Raw genomic sequence first — 21,623 nt, forward strand, 5'->3', positions numbered from 1 at the left:
AGAGTTTGGTTCTGGGGGGTCTGGGGAGTGTTGGTGGCTGCAGAGCGGAGGGAGCGTGAGGGGGTCTGGGGAGTGTTGGTGGCTGCAGAGGGGAGGGAGCGTGAGGGGGTCTGGGGAGTGTTGGTGGCTGCAGAGCGGAGGGAGCGTGAGGGGGTCTGGGGAGTGTTGGTGGCTGCAGAGCGGAGGGAGCGTGAGGGGGTCTGGGCTGGGGAGTGTGGTGGCTGCGAGAGCGGAGGGAGCGTGAGGGGGTCTGGGGAGTGTTGGTGGCTGCAGAGCGGAGGGAGCGTGAGGGGGTCTGGGGAGTGTTGGTGGCTGCAGAGCGGAGGGAGCGTGAGGGGGTCTGGGGAGTGTTGGTGGCTGCAGAGCGGAGGGAGCGTGAGGGGGTCTGGGGAGTGTTGGTGGCTGCAGAGCGGAGGGAGCGTGAGGGGGTCTGGGGAGTGAGGAGTTCCTTAAGGTCCTGGGGGGAGTGACCGTGGACGCACCGGTGAGTGAGGAGGAGACCTTATACTCAATCCTGAAGCCAGTGAAGGGATTTCAGGACGGGGGTGATGTGGTCAAATTTTCACACCCTCATCAGGATCCTGGCGGCGCAGTTCTGGATGTACTGCAGTCTCTGGATGCTCCTGCCAGGGATCCCCATGAGGAGTGCGTTACAGTAGTCCAGCCTGGACCAGATAAAGGTGTGGACGAGCTTCTCTGCATCTTTAACCCACATTGTCTGTGTACACTGGTATATGAATGTGTGTGTGTGAATGTGTGAGTGGTTTCTTGGTGTAAAACGCTTTGAGTGCCTTGAGGTGGAAAAACGCTGTATAAAAATGTGACCATATTTTTTAGTACCTAGAAAATGTCAACAAAGAAGCAAAAAATTGTCATGTTCCTGTTTTGAATGTCCCAAAAATGGTAAATTTTGGCAGTTTTTACTCATAAAATACATTATATTTATACTAAAACATAACATGATAAAACACTTGTGACACACTTTTCATACGTTTATGTGAGTAAAGTACAGAAGCTTCAAAATGAAATCTCTACTGAAGATTTTTTTTTTATTCACCTGCACTAAGCTTTCTTACACTGTCATTTAAGGTGAGGTTTTTTGGGGCACATGAATAAATGGGAGGCTTAAACACCAATCCGAAAAACTCATTAAGAAACATAACTAGGTTCCCCACCTCCTTCTCTTCCCACTTGTACCTGTACAGACTGGGATATTTCCACAGTTGTCTTTATTCTCAACACTGAGTTTATCCCTCCAATAAACTGTTGAGAATCTCTACATTACTGTACATTTATATTTAATGATGCTGAAACTTCACACTCTGACACTGTTGGGCAAGTTACTTCAAAACTGTAATGTGTTATTTATTTATTTATGACGTGTTACTGTCATTTCAAAGTATTTTCTTACATTACAATATTATTGTGTTTAAAATGTAAAATATTACACAACTATTACAGCACTTTAACTTACTCTCACCAAAATAACTGTAAAGATGCTGAACTTTTACGCCATATATGGACTGAACCAGGACTGAACCAGGACTAAAACAGGTCTAAATCACAACTAAACTAGGACTTAACCAGGTCTAAACCAGAAGTAAATCAGGACTAAACCAGGACTAAACAAGGACTAAACCACGACTGAATGGAGGACTGAACCAGGACTAAACCAGGTCTAAACCAGGACTAAACTAGGACTAAACCAGGTCTAAACCAGGACTAAACCAGGACTAAATCAGGACTGAATGGAGGACTGAACCAGGACTAAACCAGGCCTAAACCAGGTCAAAACCAGGACTAAACTAGGACTAAACAAGTACTAAACCAGGACTAAACCAGGACTGAACCGAGAACTGAACCAGGTCTAAACCAGGTCTAAACCAGGACTGAATGGAGGACTGAACCAGGAACTAAACCAGGTCTAAACTAAACAGGACTAAACTAGGACTAAAACCAGGTCTAAACCAGGACTAAACCAGGACTGAATGGAGGACTGAACCAGGACTAAACCAGGTCTAAACCAGGACTAAACCAGGACTGAAATGGAGGACTGAACCAGGACAAAACCAGGTCTAAACCAGGTCTAAACCAGGACTAAACAAGTACTAAACCAGGACTAAACCAGGTCTGAACCGAGAACTGAACCAAGACTAAAAAAGGACTAAACCAGGACTGAATGGAGGACTGAACCAGGACTAAACCAGGTCTAAACCAGGACTAAACTAGGACTAAATCAGGTCTAAACCAGGACTAAACCAGGACTGAATGGAGGACTGAACCAGGACTAAACCAGGTCTAAACCAGGACTAAACCAGGACTAAACCAGGTCTAAACCAGGACTGAATGGAGGACTGAACCAGGACTAAACCAGGTCTAAACCAGGACTAAACCAGGTCTAAACCAGGTCTAAACCAGGACTAAACAAGTACTAAACCAGGACTAAACCAGGACTGAACCGAGAACTGAACCAGGTCTAAACCAGGTCTAAACCAGGACTAAACAAGTACTAAACCAGGACTAAACCAGGACTGAACCGAGAACTGAACCAGGTCTAAACCAGGTCTTAACCAGGACTAAAACAGGACTAAACCAGGTCTAAACCAGGACTGAACCAGGAATAAACCAGGTCTAAACCAGGTCTAAACCAGGTCTAAACCAGGACTAAACCAAGACTAAACCAGGACTGAATGGAGGCCTGAACCAGGACTAAACCAGGACTAAACCAGGTCTCACTGTGTCTGCTGTGGAGGTGTATGTATTTGTATTTGTATTTGTATTGTTCCGTATTGTATTTATCAAATTGTCCTTTTTAATGTCTGTGTGCATGTTGTAAGTTGCAAATGAAATGATAAATAAATAAATAAATAATTAAATGAGCTTTATCTTAAATCTGACCTCTGACCCTGACGGAAGCCTAGACGGCGCTGGGAGGAGGCGTGGCCCCGGTGTTGGGCGGGGCCTGGTTTATCTGTGTGATCGCAGGTCTGGACCCGGGGAGCACGCAGGCGTTCGTGGAGCCGGGCGTGGCGCGGCTGCTCTGTTTGGCGCCGGGCTCGTTCACGGGGCCCGCGCCGGCGTTCAGGGGGTTGTTGAGGGTGACGTTAAAGGTGCCCTTCAGGACGGTGTGGAGCAGACCTGGACTCAGCTGTGGAGGTAAAAACATGAGCGTCTATGGTTATGTTTACATACACAACAAAAGCTGATCGTTATCTGATTTCTGGAGGAATCAGATTAGAGAAATGTCACGTAAACAGCTATCTGATGTGTGTAATCTGATTTCTTCCTGATTGGAAAATTATGCAAAAAAGGGCAAACTAACGTGGCAAAGATGAAAGAGAAAACGATAAAGGTGCAGTATGTAACTTTTCCGGTGGAGGAGCCGTCACATGGCACGAGATCTTATCTTGTTTCTTTGAATTTGTGTTAGTTAATTTCTACATTTAACATAAACTTGTGGGTCATGCTATTGGTAAATGGTCACATTCTTCTATGCCTTTCCACCTTCAAGGCTCAAAGCTCTTTACAACAAGGAACCACTCGCCCATTCACACACCAGTGCACACAGACACTAGGGCAGGGGGGTCCAAACTTTTTTCATCAAGGGCCACATTTCTAAACACAGATGAAGCAGAGGGCTGATCCAGGGTCGTAGACTGGTGCTCAATACAGTGAATAATTAAAATATGTGCATGTTTAACAAGTTAGAATGAGCCATCAGTTTATTCAGGCTAAGATCCTTAAAACCACAAACTAATTATTAAATATTTGCTTTATCAAGGTAGATTTTTTAAAAACTTGCGGTAAAAAGATCATTTTTAATTGATGCAAGATCATTTGGGCCAATTCACCTGGAAGCCTGAGGGCCAAGAAACATTTGTCTGAGGGCCGCATTTGGTCCCCGGCCATAGTTCGGACATGCCTGCACTAGAGGCAAGGTGGGTTAAGTGTCTTGCCCAAGGACACAACGGCAGCATTCATCTGTGGGAGCTGGAATCACACCAGCCAAACCTGTGGGTCAGTGGATCTGATCACTCAACCTGTGATGTTTATGTCGAGAGCTGGAATCAAACCACCAACCTTCAGATCAGTGGGCGAATGCTCCACCAACTGAACTACTGCCGCCCGCTATGAATTTGAAAGTCTTAATATTAGTATTGGTTAGGGATGGGCATGATTATATGTCATTAGGTTCTTTTTTTCAGACCTAGAGTGTTATTTCATACCTGACAGTTTCGACTGCTCACGAGCGTCTTCCTCAGAGTCATGGGCCTGATTAGTCGACTTAAAGGTTGTATAGAGGATTTTTTAAGGGAAGAGAAATACAGCGACAGTTCTTGTGCATGTGACACCACCTTCCTCCTCCACAGCTCCCTCAGTAGAAACTTCTCCCCCCGCCTCTTTACTCTAGAAATCACACTTGTTTACAGCCAGTGCGCTTTCAGAATTACTGTTGAAGTTTCCTGTTTCCTTATTTAGCGACCGACGCGTCTTCAGTTTTTAGACCCTACGTCCGCTTCAATCGCGCCATCGCTGGAAGGAATCTCCAAGAATCACCTCCGTTTATCTTCTCGCTCCTTTTCTCCTTCTCTTCTTCTTCTTTCAGCGACCTCAAAAACGGACTTTCTTTTGCGGCGAACTGGTCGTGGATTCTCGTCCGCCGTCTCGACAAAGTTTGTGCGAATTGCGAGGAAGCTACAGTTTGAAAAAGCCTCTAAAAACCGTTGCATAAACCACATAATCCCCGTGCGCCGATGAGTCAGTTACACTAGAAACATAAGGAGTTTGATTGACAACCTAACAGCCAATAAAAAATGAGGCAGCCTCGTTTTTTATTGGCTGATGTTTCTCTGGCCTCACTACGTCCACAGTTGATAGATTTTCATTCTTTTTTTTTTTTGGTCATCATAATTACAAAGCTGCTGACTTTCTGTAATGGTATTTTGAACTTTCAGTGAAAATTTGAAACAAAAAAAAATCCTCCATACAACCTTTAACTAACATTAAGAATTTTGTCGATCACGTTCATTTTTAATTGACAAACTGAATGTATGTTGCTGTGTGTAGCGTGAGGAGACGAGGCTGCGTCTGACACAAACACTGGAGTTGTGCCTCGCAGTCCCACGTTTGGGCTCTGGCTCCTTGGAGACTCTGTTCCACTCGACATCAGTGTCCCCGGGTATGATCGGGGTTTTTTTGAGTGTCCCGGTTTCGTCATGGCGCATGTAAACGCAGTATCCTGTTGTGTGTGCGTGCGTCCAAAAGACAAACACTTTTCAGTCTTTTCATCACAACAGAAGGCAAAATAAGTAAAGAGACCAACATAAATAAAGTGAAATGTTAAATAAAGAGCTGCACACGTCTGATCTCTGAACACATGAACCATCTCCAACACGACACACACACTGAACACACTCACCATCATCAACATCATCATCAACATCCCTTTGTCACAGAGAGAACACTCATATTCCACTGAGTCGTGTTCTTTAGTTCAAGGTTCAAGGTTCTTTATTTGTCATTCAAGCATGCGAGAGAAACACATGACATGGCTCACACACGGCTCCCCGAGGACCAGTGATCCAGAGAGAGATAAGAACAATAATAAATAAGCAATGTTAAAAAGTAAATACATCAAAACAACAACATTTAGCAGTTCCAATAGACAAGTACAAGTAAAAATGTGGCAAGATAGAGAGGCAGCCCGAGCAGGAAGTCACTGTGCACTGTTCAAAAGTCTCAGGAAACAAGTTCGTCTGACAGAAGCTGAACCGCATCAGCGACACAAGGAGCGAGCGTTTTTTTTTTTTTTTCAGAGCTTATAGTTTATGCAAATGAGCTACGCGGTTTTAAGTTTTAGGCCAATGATGTTCATTATGTCTTCTTATATACTTTAACTTCTTAGGTTCTTTTTAAAGACAATGCAGTAAAGTGTATTTACCTTGTTGACATGTTTCGGCTGCTAGCTGCAAGCATCTTCAGAACTGTCACCGGTGTTGGTGGTGACGTGTCGTATATCAGCTGTTGTTACTTCCTGTAGGCGTGGTCAGCCTGATGGACCTGGCAGGTCGCTCAGACTGACCACGCCTCCCGTCGCCCGGTGTTCTCTGGAGAACACCTGGGACACCCTCCTCCAGAGACACCGGGCGACGGGAGGCGTGGTCAGTCTGAGCGACCTGCCAGGTCCATCAGGCTGACCACGCCTACAGGAAGTAACAACAGCTGATATACGACACGTCACCACCAACACCGGTGACAGTTCTGAAGATGCAGCAGCTGAAACATGTCAACAAAGTAAATACACTTTACTGCATTGTCTTTAAAAAGAACCTAAGAAGTTTAAGGTTTTAAGTTTTGTTTCTGTAAAAAAATGTAAACAAATGTGTCAAAGCTGCATTAAACACCTTATAATGTCAAACGGGCTGATGTGTTTCTACAGTGGTTATGGTTTATATGTTGTAAAGTTGAATTTATTTATGCAGATTAGTAACAGTAATAATAATGATGATAAATTTAAAATAAAAACGTTAATGGTTAATGAAAAATCGATCGTTAATTCTCCTGACGATCGATGAAGAAACGTTAAATAAATGCGCATTCCTAGTATCGGCACAAACAGTCTAGATCTTACCTTGCCTACTTAAAGGTCCACTGTGTAACTTTTCTGGTCGAGGATCCGCTACGTGCTTGTTTCCATGGAGATTTTATTACTTTTCCTGGAAGGTTCCGCGGTAAGACATATCCACCTCCGTAGAGACAAGCAGGCGATGCTACGAGGCCAAGTCAGATCTGTGGAGAGGTGAGCCCACTTGTTTTTCAAGATGTTAAGAAGTTTAATACTGTGGAACATTCTAGGCACCGCAATAACAACGCCACAGAGACAAGCAGGAGGCAAACCATCCACTATAAAAGTTACATTATACGACTTTAAAACTTAAAGGTTGTAATAGAGGATTTTTTAAGGGAAGCGAAATACAGCGACCGTCCTTTTTCAAATGTTGTGCATGTGTGACACCTCCTTCCTCAGTAGAAACATCTCCTCCTCCCGCCTCTTTACTCTAGAAATCACATTTGTTTACATCCAGTGCATGTTCAGAATTCACTGTTGAAGTGACCTGCCTAGAAATATTATTAGCGACCGACGCGTCACTTTTTAGACCCTTCGGACTTTCTTTTGCGGTGAACTGGTCGTGGATTCTCGTCCGCCATCGCAACAAACTTTGTGCGAATTGCGAGGGAGCTACAGTTTGAAAAAGCCTCAAAGAACCGCCGCATAAACCACATAATATCCGAGCGCCGGCGAGTCAGTTACACTAAAGATGTAGGGAGTTTGACTGACAACCTAACAGCCAATAGAAAAAGAGGGAGCCTCGTTTTCTATTGGCTGATGTTTATCTGGCCTCACTACGTCCACTACTGATAGATTTTCATTCTTGCTTTTTTTTTTCGGTCATCATAATTAAAAGGCTGCTGCGTCTCTGTAATGGTATTTTAAACTTTCAATGACAATTTCAAACAAAAACAAAAAATCCTCCATACAACCTTTAAACATGTTCCCGGGTGTTTTTGTTATCAGATTTCTCTTCAGATCTAATTATTGGGTTATGAAAATGGACCCAAATTTGAATCTTTGTTTTACATCGGTGTGAGTAACTTTACAGGACGATCCAAACGCATTACGAACGCCCTCTCCACTTTTTAAACACAGGCCGAGCGTAAACAAACCAAATAAACCCGGTGAATAAACAGCGCGAGTGGACACAACAGACACGGGTCAGCGGGCTCCCCCACGTTAAACCGACGCTCTCGTACACAAAGGTAAAGGGGCTGTGTTTGCGCTGTGGTTTTGAGGCGAGGGGAAGCGGCTCCGTATCTTTGGATCTTTTGTTTCTCTTTGTGGTGATGCAACGTTCAGCAATGTGGATTTTCAGCTCCACAAGCCCTCACAGATGTATGTCTTTGTAACGCCAGTCTCTCTGTTCAGTGAAAATAAATAAAACCGCGTTAAAGCATCAAAATGACCTCTGTTTTAATATCGCACAAACATTCTCTTTTTGTTTCACGCAAAAAAACAGAACACACGTTTAGTTAAATGTTGATTTCGCTCATAACATTTAAAGGTGCACTGCCAAACTTTTCTACTGGTATGGCCGCTACTTTTGTCTCCGTGGAGATGTTATTGCTTTGTCTAGAATGTTCCACAGTATAGACTAAACCTGTCCATCACGAGGGAGACGAGCAGGTTACAGCACTACGTTACATTACAGTTCAGATCTGTGGAGAGTCGCCCCTATTCACAGAAGGAATTGTTGTATTTTAGAGCAAGAGAAACACCAGTAAGGAATAAATGTTAGATGGAACTGTTTAATGTCATACCATGGAACATTCCAGGGAAAGCAATAAGATCTCCATGGAGACAAACAGGTAGCAGATCCTCGACCAGTTCCGAAGCATTCCGCATTGCCGACAGTAAGTCAGACCTGTTTCCGGTGCAGGTTGGACTCGACCAGGGCTGCCCTTTGTCACCGGTTCTGTTCATTGTGTTTATGGACAGAATTTCTAGGTGCAGTCAGGGGCCGGAGGGGGTCCGGTTTGGGGACCACAGGATTTCATCTCATCTCATCATGTTGTCCTAATGGCTCCATCAAACCAAGTCCTGCAATGTGCACTGGGGCAGTTTGCAACCGAGTGTGAAGCAGCTGGGATGAAGATCAGCTTCTCCAAATTCAAGGTCATGGATCCCGACAGGAAAAAGGTGGCTTGCTTTCTCCGAGTGGGTGGAGGAGTTCAAGTATCTCGGGGTCTTGTTCACGAGTAAGGGGAGGACGGAGCGTGAGATTGACAGGTGGATCGTTGCAGCGTCGGCAGTGATGCGGTCGCTGTATCGGACCGTTGTGGTGAAGTGTGGTGTGTCGATTTACTGGGCAATCTATGTTCCTCCCCTCACCTATGGTCATGAGCTCTGGGTAAAGGACAAAACTGCGGATACAAGCGGTCGAAATGAGTTTCCTTTACAGAGTGGCAAAGAACTCCCTTAAACACAGGGTTAGGGGCTCGGCCACATGGTAGGAACTCAGAGTAGAGCCACTGCTCCTCTTCCGCTGCATCTGCTCCAGATCCCTCTTGGACGCCTTCCTCGGGAGGTGTTCCGGGCATGTCCCACCGGGCGGAGGCCCCGGGGAAGACCCAGAACACGCTGGAGGGACTATGTCTCTCGGCTGGCCTGGGAACGCCTCGGGGTCCCTCTGGAGGAGCTGGAGGACGTGTCTGGGGTGAAGGAAGTCTGGGAGTCCTTCCTTAGACTGCTGCCCCCGCGACCCGACTCCAAATAAGTGGAAGAAAATGGATGGATGGATATCTGTCAATTTTCAATTATCGGACAGACACCGATATCTGGGGAAAGCCTCCGATGTAACAGATGAAACTATATCTTGTCTATAATGTTCACTACATATAATTTATTCTCTATACGTCTATCTATCTATCTATGTATCTATCTATCTATCTATCTATCTGTCTGTCTGTATCTATCTATCTATCTATCTATCTATATGTCATCTATCCATCTTTTTATCTGTCCATCCGTCTCTCTCTCTTTATCGTAGTCCTGTGTAGTGTAAAGCGTTGTGTGGGTAGATGTGTATGAGCCGTGGTGTATCAGACAGTGGGAGAATAAAGGAGAATAAACTGCAGCTTTTGCCCTGAGCTTCACCCCGTGCAGCTGCGAGGAGCACATCGCCCCCTCCTGTCCGCTCATCAGAATGCAGAGGACGCGCGCGGGATTTAAGGCTCGTCGGCAGGGAGCTCACATCTCCCTATTGATCCTAATGGGAGCGGGGTTGGGGGTTCAATTCCAGGTCGCGCCGGGGTTGCCCGTGAGGTCGGCGGGATGAGGAGCGGCCCTTGGAAGTGTGGACCGCGGCGGAATGCCAAAGAGGAGGCAGATTATGGATGTTCCCCGGGGGTCGGAGAGGGCAGAACGCAGGACCGTAACAGGCTTTAGGTGAGGCGTTCGCATACAGACAGGAGAGCTTTCCCACAACACACACACACGCTTCACATGACATTTAAAGGTGCACCACGTAACCTTTTTTTTTTTTTTTTTCCACCTTCTTGTTTCTATGGAGATGTCATTGCTCTGCTTAGAATGTTCCACAGTGTGACATTAAACAGATCCTTACATTTATTCAATTACAGATGGTTTTACAGTTCAAAAAACCTTAGAAAAACAACTATTCTGACTGTGAGCGGGATCGCCTCTCCACAGATCTGACCTGTAACTTGGTCTGGTTAAGTGTTCATGAAGATTGAAAAGTGCCATACTATGAAACATTCCAGACAAAAGCAGTAACATCTCCATGAAGAAAAGCATTTGATGGACCCTTTACTAGAAACGTTACACAATGTACCTTTAAAGAGCCATGAAACACCCTCCCGAAGGTTTACTCCGTCCATGAGCAAAATCTGAAAAGTCCTCCAGAGTGGGCGGTGCTCGGCGGGTTGGGGGGAGTGGGTGCGGGGCGGGCTCTGGAGCGATGATTGACGGCCACATCAATCACAACATGGCATGGATCGGTGCGCTCTGGACTTTGAAACAGAGCGGACATTCATGCTCGGATCACACCGTTTCTCTTTTCTCCAGACATGGCGGGACGTGGCGGTGCTCGGCGATGCCAAGTCGGGGCTCCTCATGTACCGCCTGTAGAAACCAGTGGCTGTGCGCATCACGTAACAACCTTTGCCTAACTCATCGGCGATCGTTAGTCCAACCGGAAAATTCAAATGTCCTGGTCGTAGTTGATCCTAAAGAGGCCGATACAGACACGGCTTTGACCCAAAGGCGATTTTTAACAAATATGCACTAAAATGACAAAATAAGGCCAGGGTTAGAGATACACTTTTATTTGAGACCAGTTTACACAGTGATTTTGGTTGATTTTGGTTGGTTGGTCGAAACACTAATCGATATTAAAATCAGTATCAAAAATAGATTCTCAATTTAACAAGTACTGATACTGAAAAAATTCTGTAAACATGACAAAAATTTGAACTGAAAGCACCATTATATTGTGCCCTGAAAATAAACATTCTAGTGTGTTTTTTTTTTTTTCATCACTGAAATTTGTACAAAACAGAGGTTTCCAACCTTTTTCCTTTACAAAACAAAAATGCCAGAGAGAGACTCGTTTTAATGACCACAAGAAATTGAGATGATGATTATAAGAAAGCGGGCGAGCCTTTGGGTACAGTTAGGTGCCTATAAAACATAAACCACTGTCCATTTATTAGTGCACAAAGTTGGGCTTCAAAACGATATATTTACAATGGCAATAGGTATGAAATTAAACACATTTTTGTTACTCAGCACAATGATATAATTCCAAAATCCTTTGGCGAGCGACTTGGAATCGAGTGGAGAGGTACTGGTAGATCCCAAGCTACAGGTTGGAGACCCCTGGTTTAGAGTATTGAGACGTTTCCTTTTTCTTCCTTAAGTATTATCCAGTTTGAAAGTTTAGTGTTGTGACAACACTGTAACAGACACATGTAATTACTGTTTTTACCATAAACTCCTAGAGCTTTACTTAACACAGTTATTCTGTCAATCTCCTTTTCATCTACCTTAATAATTGATAAAACTGCAAAACATGTGTATTAGTGGTTCTGTAGCTGCAGAGGCCTTTCATAACAGGAGCATGTATTCACTCACGCTCAGTGGAGTCAAGGCGGGTGAAGTCAGTCAATCAGACAAACTTTATTTGTATAGCACTTTACAAACACAAAACCTGAACCAAAGTGCTCTCCATGAGTGCAAGAGGTAACATAAAAGTCAAAGTTCTATACAAAGCAATGAAAGCTTAATAACAGAACTATTATGTGCAAAAGGCAACTGTGAACAGAGAAATCTTTAGCTCAACTTTGGATGGACTCAAAGAAGCTATTCGCTAAAAGTTCCAGACTACATTTATGTGATGACGGCCTGAAGAGAAGATGCAAAAGTAGCGTTCACTGTTCACAATGTCTTCACTTTTTATTCCACGTTTAGATGAGCATTTTTAGGAGGAAAGCTGCATGCATACGGTGACGCAAACGTTTGTGGAATTCGACTGGGTATGCATGCCAGGCGGCTCGGTGGTGATGTATGTGACGTAAATGCGTACGCAACGTGACCTGATCTGACCAGAGTTTTGTGTCTTGGGCAGTGTAGATGGAAACGCTACGGTGGAGCGAATTCAACTTTTCCGCTCTGGAGGGTGGTTTCAGATTTTTGAGTTTTTAAGCCCCAAAAACACCGTCAAAGTCTAAACAAAAGGCACTTCCGATGAAATATTTTGTCATTTTTACCCGCAATGTTCCCCTCAAACCTTTTGCCCCATCCAGAATTTGCGGGTGAGTCTGTTGTATCCAGCGCCCCCTGGCTGCAGGATCTAGAGGCTGCCTGTTGATATTTTAGGGGTTGACTCCAGTTCCCTCTCCTCCCCAGTTGCTCATCTTGTCGATTATGCCTGTACTGTGTTTTTGTTGTAAGTGCTGATGTTCTAGAGGGGTTTCTTTTTTCTTTATGTACTGGCTCCAGAAAGTTAGACAGTTTTAGACCTGTTTACACTGAAAGGAATCACCGTATCACTTTATCTGAAACGATCTACGTCCACACACGTAGTTTCTGTGTCATTCCTTATGCACACAGCTTTGAGCATATTTGTTTACGTTTTACAGAAACAAAACTTAAAACCACATGGCTAATTTGCATAAACTGAGCGCTCAAAAAAACAGCTCGCTCTTGTGCGCTGATGCGGCTCAGCTTCTGTCAGACTAAAGGACACGACTCAGTAGAATATGAGTGTTCTTTCTGTGACAGATGTTGAGTCTGTTCTGTGCTTCTATCGTGTTGATGGTTCGTGGGAAACTTTTCAGAGATTATACGTCTGAATATATTCTAGCCTCTTAGCGTTTTGGCAGTGAATTACTTTGCCGTGCACAGACCTACATCAGCATATCAGCGTTTTTGAGGCGTCCACACGGTGCCGGATCAGATCTGTACTCAGATGAATTCGTGGGAGCTGGCGGCACCAGCTCATTCCATCTCTGGAGCCGTTTTCAGTCGGATTAGTGTGAACGAACACTGCATCCACAACGAAAACGATTCAAATACGTATTAGTGTAGACGGGGCCTAAGTTTCCAGATTCAGTTAGTTAGTTGTAAAAATGATAGCTATGTCAGATTCCAGATAGTAAAAAAAGATAGTAATAAATAGATTATGTCACAGATCATAATCAGATCAAGACCCAACTGTTTAGTTTAGGTTTGTGGGGGGGTGGAATGAAATGTGGGATTGTTTTTGTTGCAAAGCGCTTTGTGTTGCATTTTTATTTTATTTTTTGTATGCTCTATAAATAAGGTTTGATTAACTAACTGATTGACTGAAAGTCTTGGACCAGCCATAACAAATAAAATGTCACCCCAGAAGTAGGGCTGGGTATCATTAAGAAGTTGCCGATACGATACATACCTCGATACACAGGCCACGATACGATACATATCTCGATACAGTGCACTTTCGATTCGATATGATATATTTCAAATCGATTCGATACGGTTCAATAAAAAATAAAGGCTAAATCATGGCTGTGACACTAAAAGCCTTTGTTAAATTACTTCTTGTGCAAAGTTTATGAAACACAAACATTTTAATCATCAAAACTGTAAAAATATCAAATGTGTTGAATAAATGAGCTTGATTTCACTCCACAAGCAACAAAACTGTAGCTCTGTAACAAAATAATTTAGTAAAACACACCTAAAAATACTCTTGGTGAAATATCGATACAGTAGCCCACGATATCGATACTGTATCATCACATTAAACGATACGATATAACGATATTCCGATATTTTTGCACACCCCTACCCAGAAGTACTTTGCCCAAAGACAGAAAGCGAGCATGAATTGCAAGAAGCTTGGATTGAACCTCAAACCTTCAGGTAAGTGAGTGAATATGATGATTTTATTATTATTTTTTTGCACATACACAGACTTTACAAAGCCTTGGATCGATATTACACCTTCCAAAATACTCAGAGTACTTTACATTGCATTATTCATTTCCTCCAAATTGGAAAACAGATGCCCTGGGGTAGATTTGGCAAAACCGAGGCTGCCAATCTGCACCATCCTTCCGACCGCTGCCAAAACACACATATCATATTCAAGGCACTGTGGGTGTATTGCCCAAGGACACATCAGTACGCACTTGTCCTGTCAGTATTCAATTCAATTCCGGCAGTACAATAAAATGGAACAAATCGCTCTGTAATGGCGATGTTTCTGTGTCTTCACATTTTATTTTACTACCCATGAAAGTCCAAGGCTCTCGGAGACAATGGGAAAAAATAATCTCTGTAAATACTGGGCCCGTCAATATGAAACAAAAAACATATTTTTTTCTGTACGCACAAAAGCTTCAGAAAGTGTGTCATTGCCGTTATTATTCTAGTGATTGTTGTCAGTTAAACGAACTCTGAAGGTGTATTGATTGTGAGTAACTTTTCTCCTGGAGGGTTCGTCACCTGCTTGTTTCCATGGAGATGTCATTGCTCTGCCTGGAATGTTCCACAGTGTGACATTAAACAGCTCTACTTTACATTTATTCAATTAGAAGTGGTTTTTATAGCAAAAATACCTAGAAAAACCGGCATTCTGACTGTGAGCGGGGTCGCCTCTCCACAGATCTGACCTGTAACTTGATTTGATTTGGTCTCCATGGAGCTAGAAAGGTTTAATACCATATTGTGAAACATTCCAGACAAAACAATAACATCTTCAAAGAGAAAAGTATTTGATGCACGCTCAACCAGAAAAGTGACACAATGCAACTTTAAGACATAAGATTAATTTGACGAGTTTGTGGATCCGACCCAAACGAACAATGAGAAGGTTCAACATTTGTTTATGGATCGTAAGTTTGGAGATTTCTGTCAAAAACACTGAATCTTCCACAGAGGCCATTGTCCACCATATGAAATGTTAACATTCAATACTAGAATGAGAACAGCACCTAAACAGCCCTAAAAAAAAAAAAAAAACATGTACTGTATTTGTCGAACTATAAGGCGCAGTTAAAATCCTTTAATTTTCTCAAAAATCAACAGTGCGCCTTATAATCCAGTGCGCCTTAAGTATTAATTCTGGTTGTGCTTACTGACCTCGAACTGTTTTTATGTAGTACACGGCGCTCAAAAAATCTGTCAAAATGTTTTAGTATGACTTTGGTAAACTACGAAGCCGCGCCGCTTGATGGATTGTCGGAGTGTTACCGCTACCGTAGTCAGGAGCCTCGAGGAGTAAAGGGCGAAGTATAGTTCTGCATCGACTCAACGCACACTGCCGCCATCGCCTTGTCGTCTGCGTCACAAAAAGAACACCTGTATTTCACTGAGTCGTGTCCTTTAGTCCAGCAGAAGTCGTTCATATAGTTTCTTATAGTTTATGCAAATGAGCCATGTGGTTTTAAGTTTTGTTTCTGTAAACAAATGTGGGCAAAGCTGCATTAAACACATTTTTACTCAATGTATATTTAAGTCCTCATAGGAAATGAAAAAAACAACAAACTTAATTTATCCACCCACATTCACATTCATAATCCACATTCACCAAGACAGGGAGACCAATGGATCGGCTGGACTAAGGATCAGTCTCAAATGTTGTCCGTTTGTTTTGTTTAATGCTCCTTATAATCCAGAGCACCTTAGAGCGGCTGTAGTTCAGTTGGTAGAGCATTCGCCCACTGATCTGAAGGTTGGCGGTTTGAATCCAGCTCTCAACATAAACATCACAGGTTGAGTGGTCAGATCCACTGACCCACAGGCTGGTGTGATTCCAGCTCCCACAGATGAACTTGGGCAAGACACTTAACCCACCTTGCCCACAGTGTCTTGTGTGAATGTATGAGTGGTTCCTTGATGTAAAGCTCTTTCAGTGCCTTGAAGGTGGAAAAGTGCTATAGAAAAATGTGACCATTTACCATAATCTGAAAAATGTGGTAGTCCACTGCTATGTTGAAGGTGCACAATGTAACGTTTTGGTTAGGCGTTCATCAACATGCTTGTTCATTTGGAGATGTCATTGCTCTGCCTGGAATGTTCCACAGTATGATATTAAACCGTTCTACCGTACATTTATTCAATTACAGGTGGTTTTAAAGCTCAAAAATACCTAAAAAGCCGGCATTCTGACTGTGAGCGGGTCGCCTCTCCACAGATCTGACCTGTAACTTAGTCTGGTTTGGGCTCCATGAAAATAGGAAGGTTTAATCCCGTACTGTGAAACACTCCAGACAAAGCAATAACATCTCCACGGAGAAAATATTTGACGGACGCTTCACCAGAAAAGTGACACGATTCACCTTTCAGTTCGTTTTTGTACTGAAGCACCGAATAAAAGCTGCAGTCGTGTCCTGTACCGACCTGACTGCCCCTGAGGCTAGACCCGGAGACTCTCCCGTTTTATGCTAATGCGCCGGGCCACTGTGGAGCTGCAGACGGGGATAAGGCTCTGCCCCAGGGACATGCACCAACGCAACTGTCCCTCTGCAATTAACCCACGCCAGCTCCACACACACACACACACACACACACACACACACACACACACACACACACACACACACACACACACACACACACACACACACACACACACACGGGGATAATATTGGGGGAAATATGCAACTCATGGCATTTTTAATTAGTTTTGTCCACCTTTGCAAATCGACTTAGTTATATAAAAAAGGTTATGATTCTGAAAACTTGGGCAAGAAATGAAATCATGACAGTAAAAAGTTAAAACGTACAGGTTGAGGTAAAGACAATAAAATGATTAAAACTGCAGAAATATCAAGTTTAAGATTTCCTGTTAAAGGGGCACTGTGTAACTTTTCACCCTCCTGCTTGTCTTGAAATTTCACTTCTATGGCTGTAATGTTCTAGCCTAATTCATCAGCTGGTTTCCACGCAGTAATATAAATAAGAGAAAATAGAGCCAAGTGATTTTGAGTTCTGACTTTTTCGTTGACAAAGGTTTTGTGATGCAAATGTTTCACTCTTTTGAACACATATTGTTTTGAGAAGAAAAACGCTTTATTTTAATGTCCCCCAGCCAACTTGCCGACTACTTTCATCAGCACCACAACCGGCCAGGATCTCAGCTCACCTGACGCTGTCGGGGTTTAATCAGTGTGGATACATGTTACGGGCCCCGGCCCTTTGGGATTTGTTTAGAGTGCTCCCGGTCTTCTCTATTTGCTTTTGTGTGTGTGTGAGCACCTGACGCCGGACGGAGGCTGGCGTCGCATTGCATTGAGGATTGGCTAGTCACCCTTCTGCCCCCACCAATCCGCGGATCGGATGCCACCTGTGGGATCGGGGGTTTAAAAGGACAGTCTTCTGCCTGCTCGGCTGGCTCGCCCTTTTGTTACATTTTTGGTTGTCTCATTTTGTTTTTTTGTTATAATGCTGGCTGTTGCCTCTGTTAGTTCGTTGAGACACCTTTGGTTCACAGTGCAACTTTAATTAGATTTTGTTGCATTGTACTCAGGGTTCCTTAGTGTAGTAGAAATAAATAATAAATGCACAATTTTTAGTTAAACCTTAAACATCTTGGTTTTATTGTTGCTTCCCTTTCTCCCCTAGCAAAGGGGATGTAAAAGTGCTGACGGGGACGCCACACAGATTCATGTCAAAAAACCCAAACTAAACTACAACCCTTTAACCAATCGCTGCTATTTGGTCGTGACATATGTAATGCGCCACTAACGGGGTTAACTGGTATATTAAGCTTTTCCCAAATCCCGTAGGAAGAAGGACAATAACGTCTTTCCCTTTGATAAAATTCACCAAACATTCTCTTTGTTCCGGCTTTAAATTCTCAATCTCGGGAACTGTTGCCAACACAGAATATATTTTTCTTCGCTGATTGGCTTGCACTTCTCGGGGTTCACTTATTGCAAACCATCTAGTGCAGACATGTCAAACTCAGGCCCTGGGACCAAATTTGGCCCGCGATATAATTATATTTGGCCCACAACGATCATATCAAACATGTACTAGAGCTGCCCGCCGGCTACAGATCGACTATAGAGACATTATTTATTTAAAATGTTGTTATTATTTCACATTCTGCTTGTTCTGGATTCAATGTTTAAGCAAAACTATTATTAAACATTTATTTTAGTAATAAAAGTTTAACATTACATATCTCGAAAGAAGAGAAAACATGTAGATGTTATTGAAATTTTTCAATAAATATTTAGTTTGGCCCATGATGTACTCCCAGTTTTTAATTTTGGCCTCTGTGAATTTGAGTTTGACGCCCCGGTCTGGTGTATTCTGATTCCTGATCTAGTCGCTGGAGAGAAATGAAACTGAGTGGAGGCTGTAGGTGGCACCAGCCGGACCAGCACGATGTAACTTTTCAGCCGCCTCCTTGTCTCGAAATTTCACTTCTATGGCTGTAATGTTCCACAGTATTAAACATATCTGTTGCATTTATTCAGTTTCAGGTGAAAAACATGCATCTTTACTGTGAGCTGGGTCGCCTCTCCACAGATCTGACCTGTAACTTGGCCTGGTTAGGTCACCTGCTTGTCTCCATGGAGAGTTTAATGCTATACTACGGGACATTCCAGACAAAACAATAACATCTCCACAGAGAAAAGCAGGTTAAGTTTATTTGAATCTTTTGGCATCTTTTTTAAAAAAAAATATATTTTCTTATAGACAAAATCCTATTATACAGAAATCCAAAACAGCAACTCCAATATTTTCACATTTTCTTAATATTTCCCACCTTTTAACTTTAATGTAATTTATTAGTCGTGTTTTGTGCCTCATGTTTTAAACCTGCTGTAGTTTTTGCAGGTTATCTGAGCTCTTATTGGATTCAGTTACATTTTTCAATCGCCCAATTTTTGTCCTCGTTTGGAGCAATAATTGGTTTATCTGTGTTGCCAGATACGAGATCAACATGTTCAAATCAAATATGGATTTTTCAGCGTCAACTGTGTGACGCTGATTTACTTTTAATTCCCAAAAATGTTGTGCATGATGGAGAGTTTGTTTACGGTGTCTCAAGCATGTTTTGATTCTCAAGACGAGAGCGCTTCACTTTGGGTTGCCAGATCCTGCGAGTGAAACCAGTTGGAAATAAACCTTAATTAGTACCAGCACAACCTCCAGCAGAGCTCAGTCACTCAGTTCTGGAGGTTTTCAGCTTTCAACCAGGGTGCGGCCTGTATAAATGTATAAATTATAGAATGAAGATGGTATTGGATTGTAGTAAATAGTAAACTCTGCATTGTTAGGGTTAGGAGAGAAAAAAAAGTATAAAAAGAGATGGGAAGTTCTTAAATACCTGGGAGAAAATTAGTATGTGATATATATGCTAATATATCTTATAAAACTGATGTCGGTCATAAAGATTTAAAGTAGGGATCTATATAATATTCATATATCTACTATTGGGGACTACTGACACTACTACTACTACTACTACTACTACTACTACTACTGCTACTACTGCTACTACTACTACTACTACTGTCACTACTACCAATGATAATGATAATAATAATAATGAAATATTATTGTTGTAATTATTGTAATTAATAGTAGAGATAATAATAGGTATTATGGATGTAATAATAATTAATAATAATAAAAATAGTAATAGTGTGATGAAAGGTAGTGGAAATAATAGTAGGAATAATAGTGATAATAATAACAGTAATAATAATTAATAAAAAGAAATGCCTTTAGGGTTATGTTTTTTTGAGATTGTGACGGATGGTGAAAGATGATGAGGGGAACTGATGATGGTGAAAATAAATATTAGTTTGAGTATAGGGACTAATACATTTAAAAAATTATAATTAAAAAAAAAAAAAAAAAAAAAAAAAAAAGGGAAGGAAGAGAGACAAAAGGAACTTCAATTATAAATTGGCCGCAGTGTATCAGTGTTCGGGAGCCTAGCGGTGTATTTATGTTGCACTATCACATTTATATTGTTTTGACTTTGTGTTGGTGTGGGCGGTTGGGGGGGGGCTTTTTTGTATTTGTTGTGGTGTTGTGGTTGTTGCTTTATGTTTTTGTTTTTATGTTGAATATTGCAATTGTTAAACGTTGATGTTTGTTTTGTTTTTTTTGAATGTTATGTTCTGCTGTCTTTAATAAAAAAAATAAAAAAAAACTCTGCATTGTTTTTGTTTTGTTTTTATTGTTATTGGCCTTAGGTATCTTTGCTTCTCATGTTTTAGAACTTCTGTATAGTCATTTTTCAGCTTGGGAACACTTCATACTGAAATCTAGTGTATGGTTCTACTTACAGGCAGCAGGGGAATCATCGAGAGGAACAAATGCTAAACAAACATGCCTCAACAGCTTTTCACATTTTTAGTTAAAATGTTGTTTAAAATGAATCTGGTGATAGTTTATTGATCCAAATTCAAGTTTCGCTGCACCAGAACTGTTGCATTTGCTGTCGCTGCAACATTTCCACTGCATGTCTCAGTGTTGTTTGAGTCAAAAGCCGGGGTGGAGTGTGCGTGGGGCGCAGGGGTTCATCCACCCACTTCTCTCAATGTCAGATATATAAAAATAACTAATATAAAATAGCTACAACTTAAATGTTAAATCAGAGCTACTGGCAACGGTGAAAACAACCTGCATAGGCTCATGATATCCAGGACCAGGACCGAACCAGGACTGAACCAGGACTAACACAGGTCTAAACCAGGTCTAAACCAGAACTAAACCAAGACTGAGTGTTGGGAGCTCCACGCCCCATGGGGCTCAGCGCAGCCGTCGCCCACACTCTGCTCCGTGGGATCAGGGTTCTCTCTCTCTCAAATCCAAGATTAGTCCTTGGTTTAGTCCTGATTTAGATCTGGTTTAGACCTGGTGTAGTCCTGGTTTAGGTCTGGTTTAGACCTGGTGTAGTCTGGTGCAGTCCTGGTTTAGATCTGGTTTAGACCTGGTGTAGTCCTGGTGTAGTCCTGGTTTAGGTCTGGTGTAGTCCTGGTTTAGATCTGGTTTAGACCTGGTGTAGTCCTGGTGTAGTCCTGGTTAGATCTGGTTTAGGTTGGGTAGACCTGGTGTAGTCCTGGTTTAGGTCTGGTGTAGTCCTGGTTTAGATCTGGTTTAGATCTGGTGTAGTCCTGGTGTAGTCCTGGTTTAGGTCTGGTGTAGTCCTGGTTTTAGTCTGGTGACCTGGTTTAGTCTGGTTAGTCTGGTGTAGTCCTGGTCTGGTTTAGCTGGTTAGTCCTGGTGTAGTCCTGGTTTAGATCTGGTTTAGGTCTGGTGTAGTCCTGGTGTAGTCTGGTGTAGTCTGGTGTAGTCCTGGTTTAGACCTGGTGTAGTCCTGGTTTAGATCTGGTTTAGTCTGGTGTAGTCCTGGTGTAGTCCTGGTTTAGATCTGGTTTAGTCCTGGTTAGTTGGTTTCTGGGTGTAGTCCTGGTTTAGACCTGGTGTAGTCTGGTTTAGTCTGGTTTAGGTTTGAGTCCTGTATCTGTTTAGTCTGGTTTAGGTCTGGTGTAGTCTTTAGTCTGGTGTAGTCCTGGTTTAGACCTGG

The 21,623-nt window shown here is 42.7% G+C and overlaps 1 protein-coding gene across 1 annotated transcript in view; it reads right to left on the reverse strand.

The window, feature by feature from the left end:
• Nucleotides 1-2,917: 2,917 nt before the first annotated feature.
• Nucleotides 2,918-21,623, reverse strand: part of stpg2 (sperm-tail PG-rich repeat containing 2) — a 174,628-nt gene continuing 155,922 nt past the window's right edge. Inside the window, exon 13 of the mRNA XM_055161963.1 lies at nucleotides 2,918-3,148. Within this exon, the coding sequence (XP_055017938.1) occupies nucleotides 2,918-3,148 (231 nt within the window). The remainder of the gene's footprint in view (nucleotides 3,149-21,623) is intronic.

The sequence above is a fragment of the Boleophthalmus pectinirostris genome, unplaced genomic scaffold (genome assembly GCF_026225935.1).
Source record: "Boleophthalmus pectinirostris isolate CB_2022bp ecotype Guang Dong unplaced genomic scaffold, ASM2622593v1 HiC_scaffold_4, whole genome shotgun sequence".
Classification (NCBI taxonomy): domain Eukaryota; kingdom Metazoa; phylum Chordata; class Actinopteri; order Gobiiformes; family Gobiidae; genus Boleophthalmus; species Boleophthalmus pectinirostris.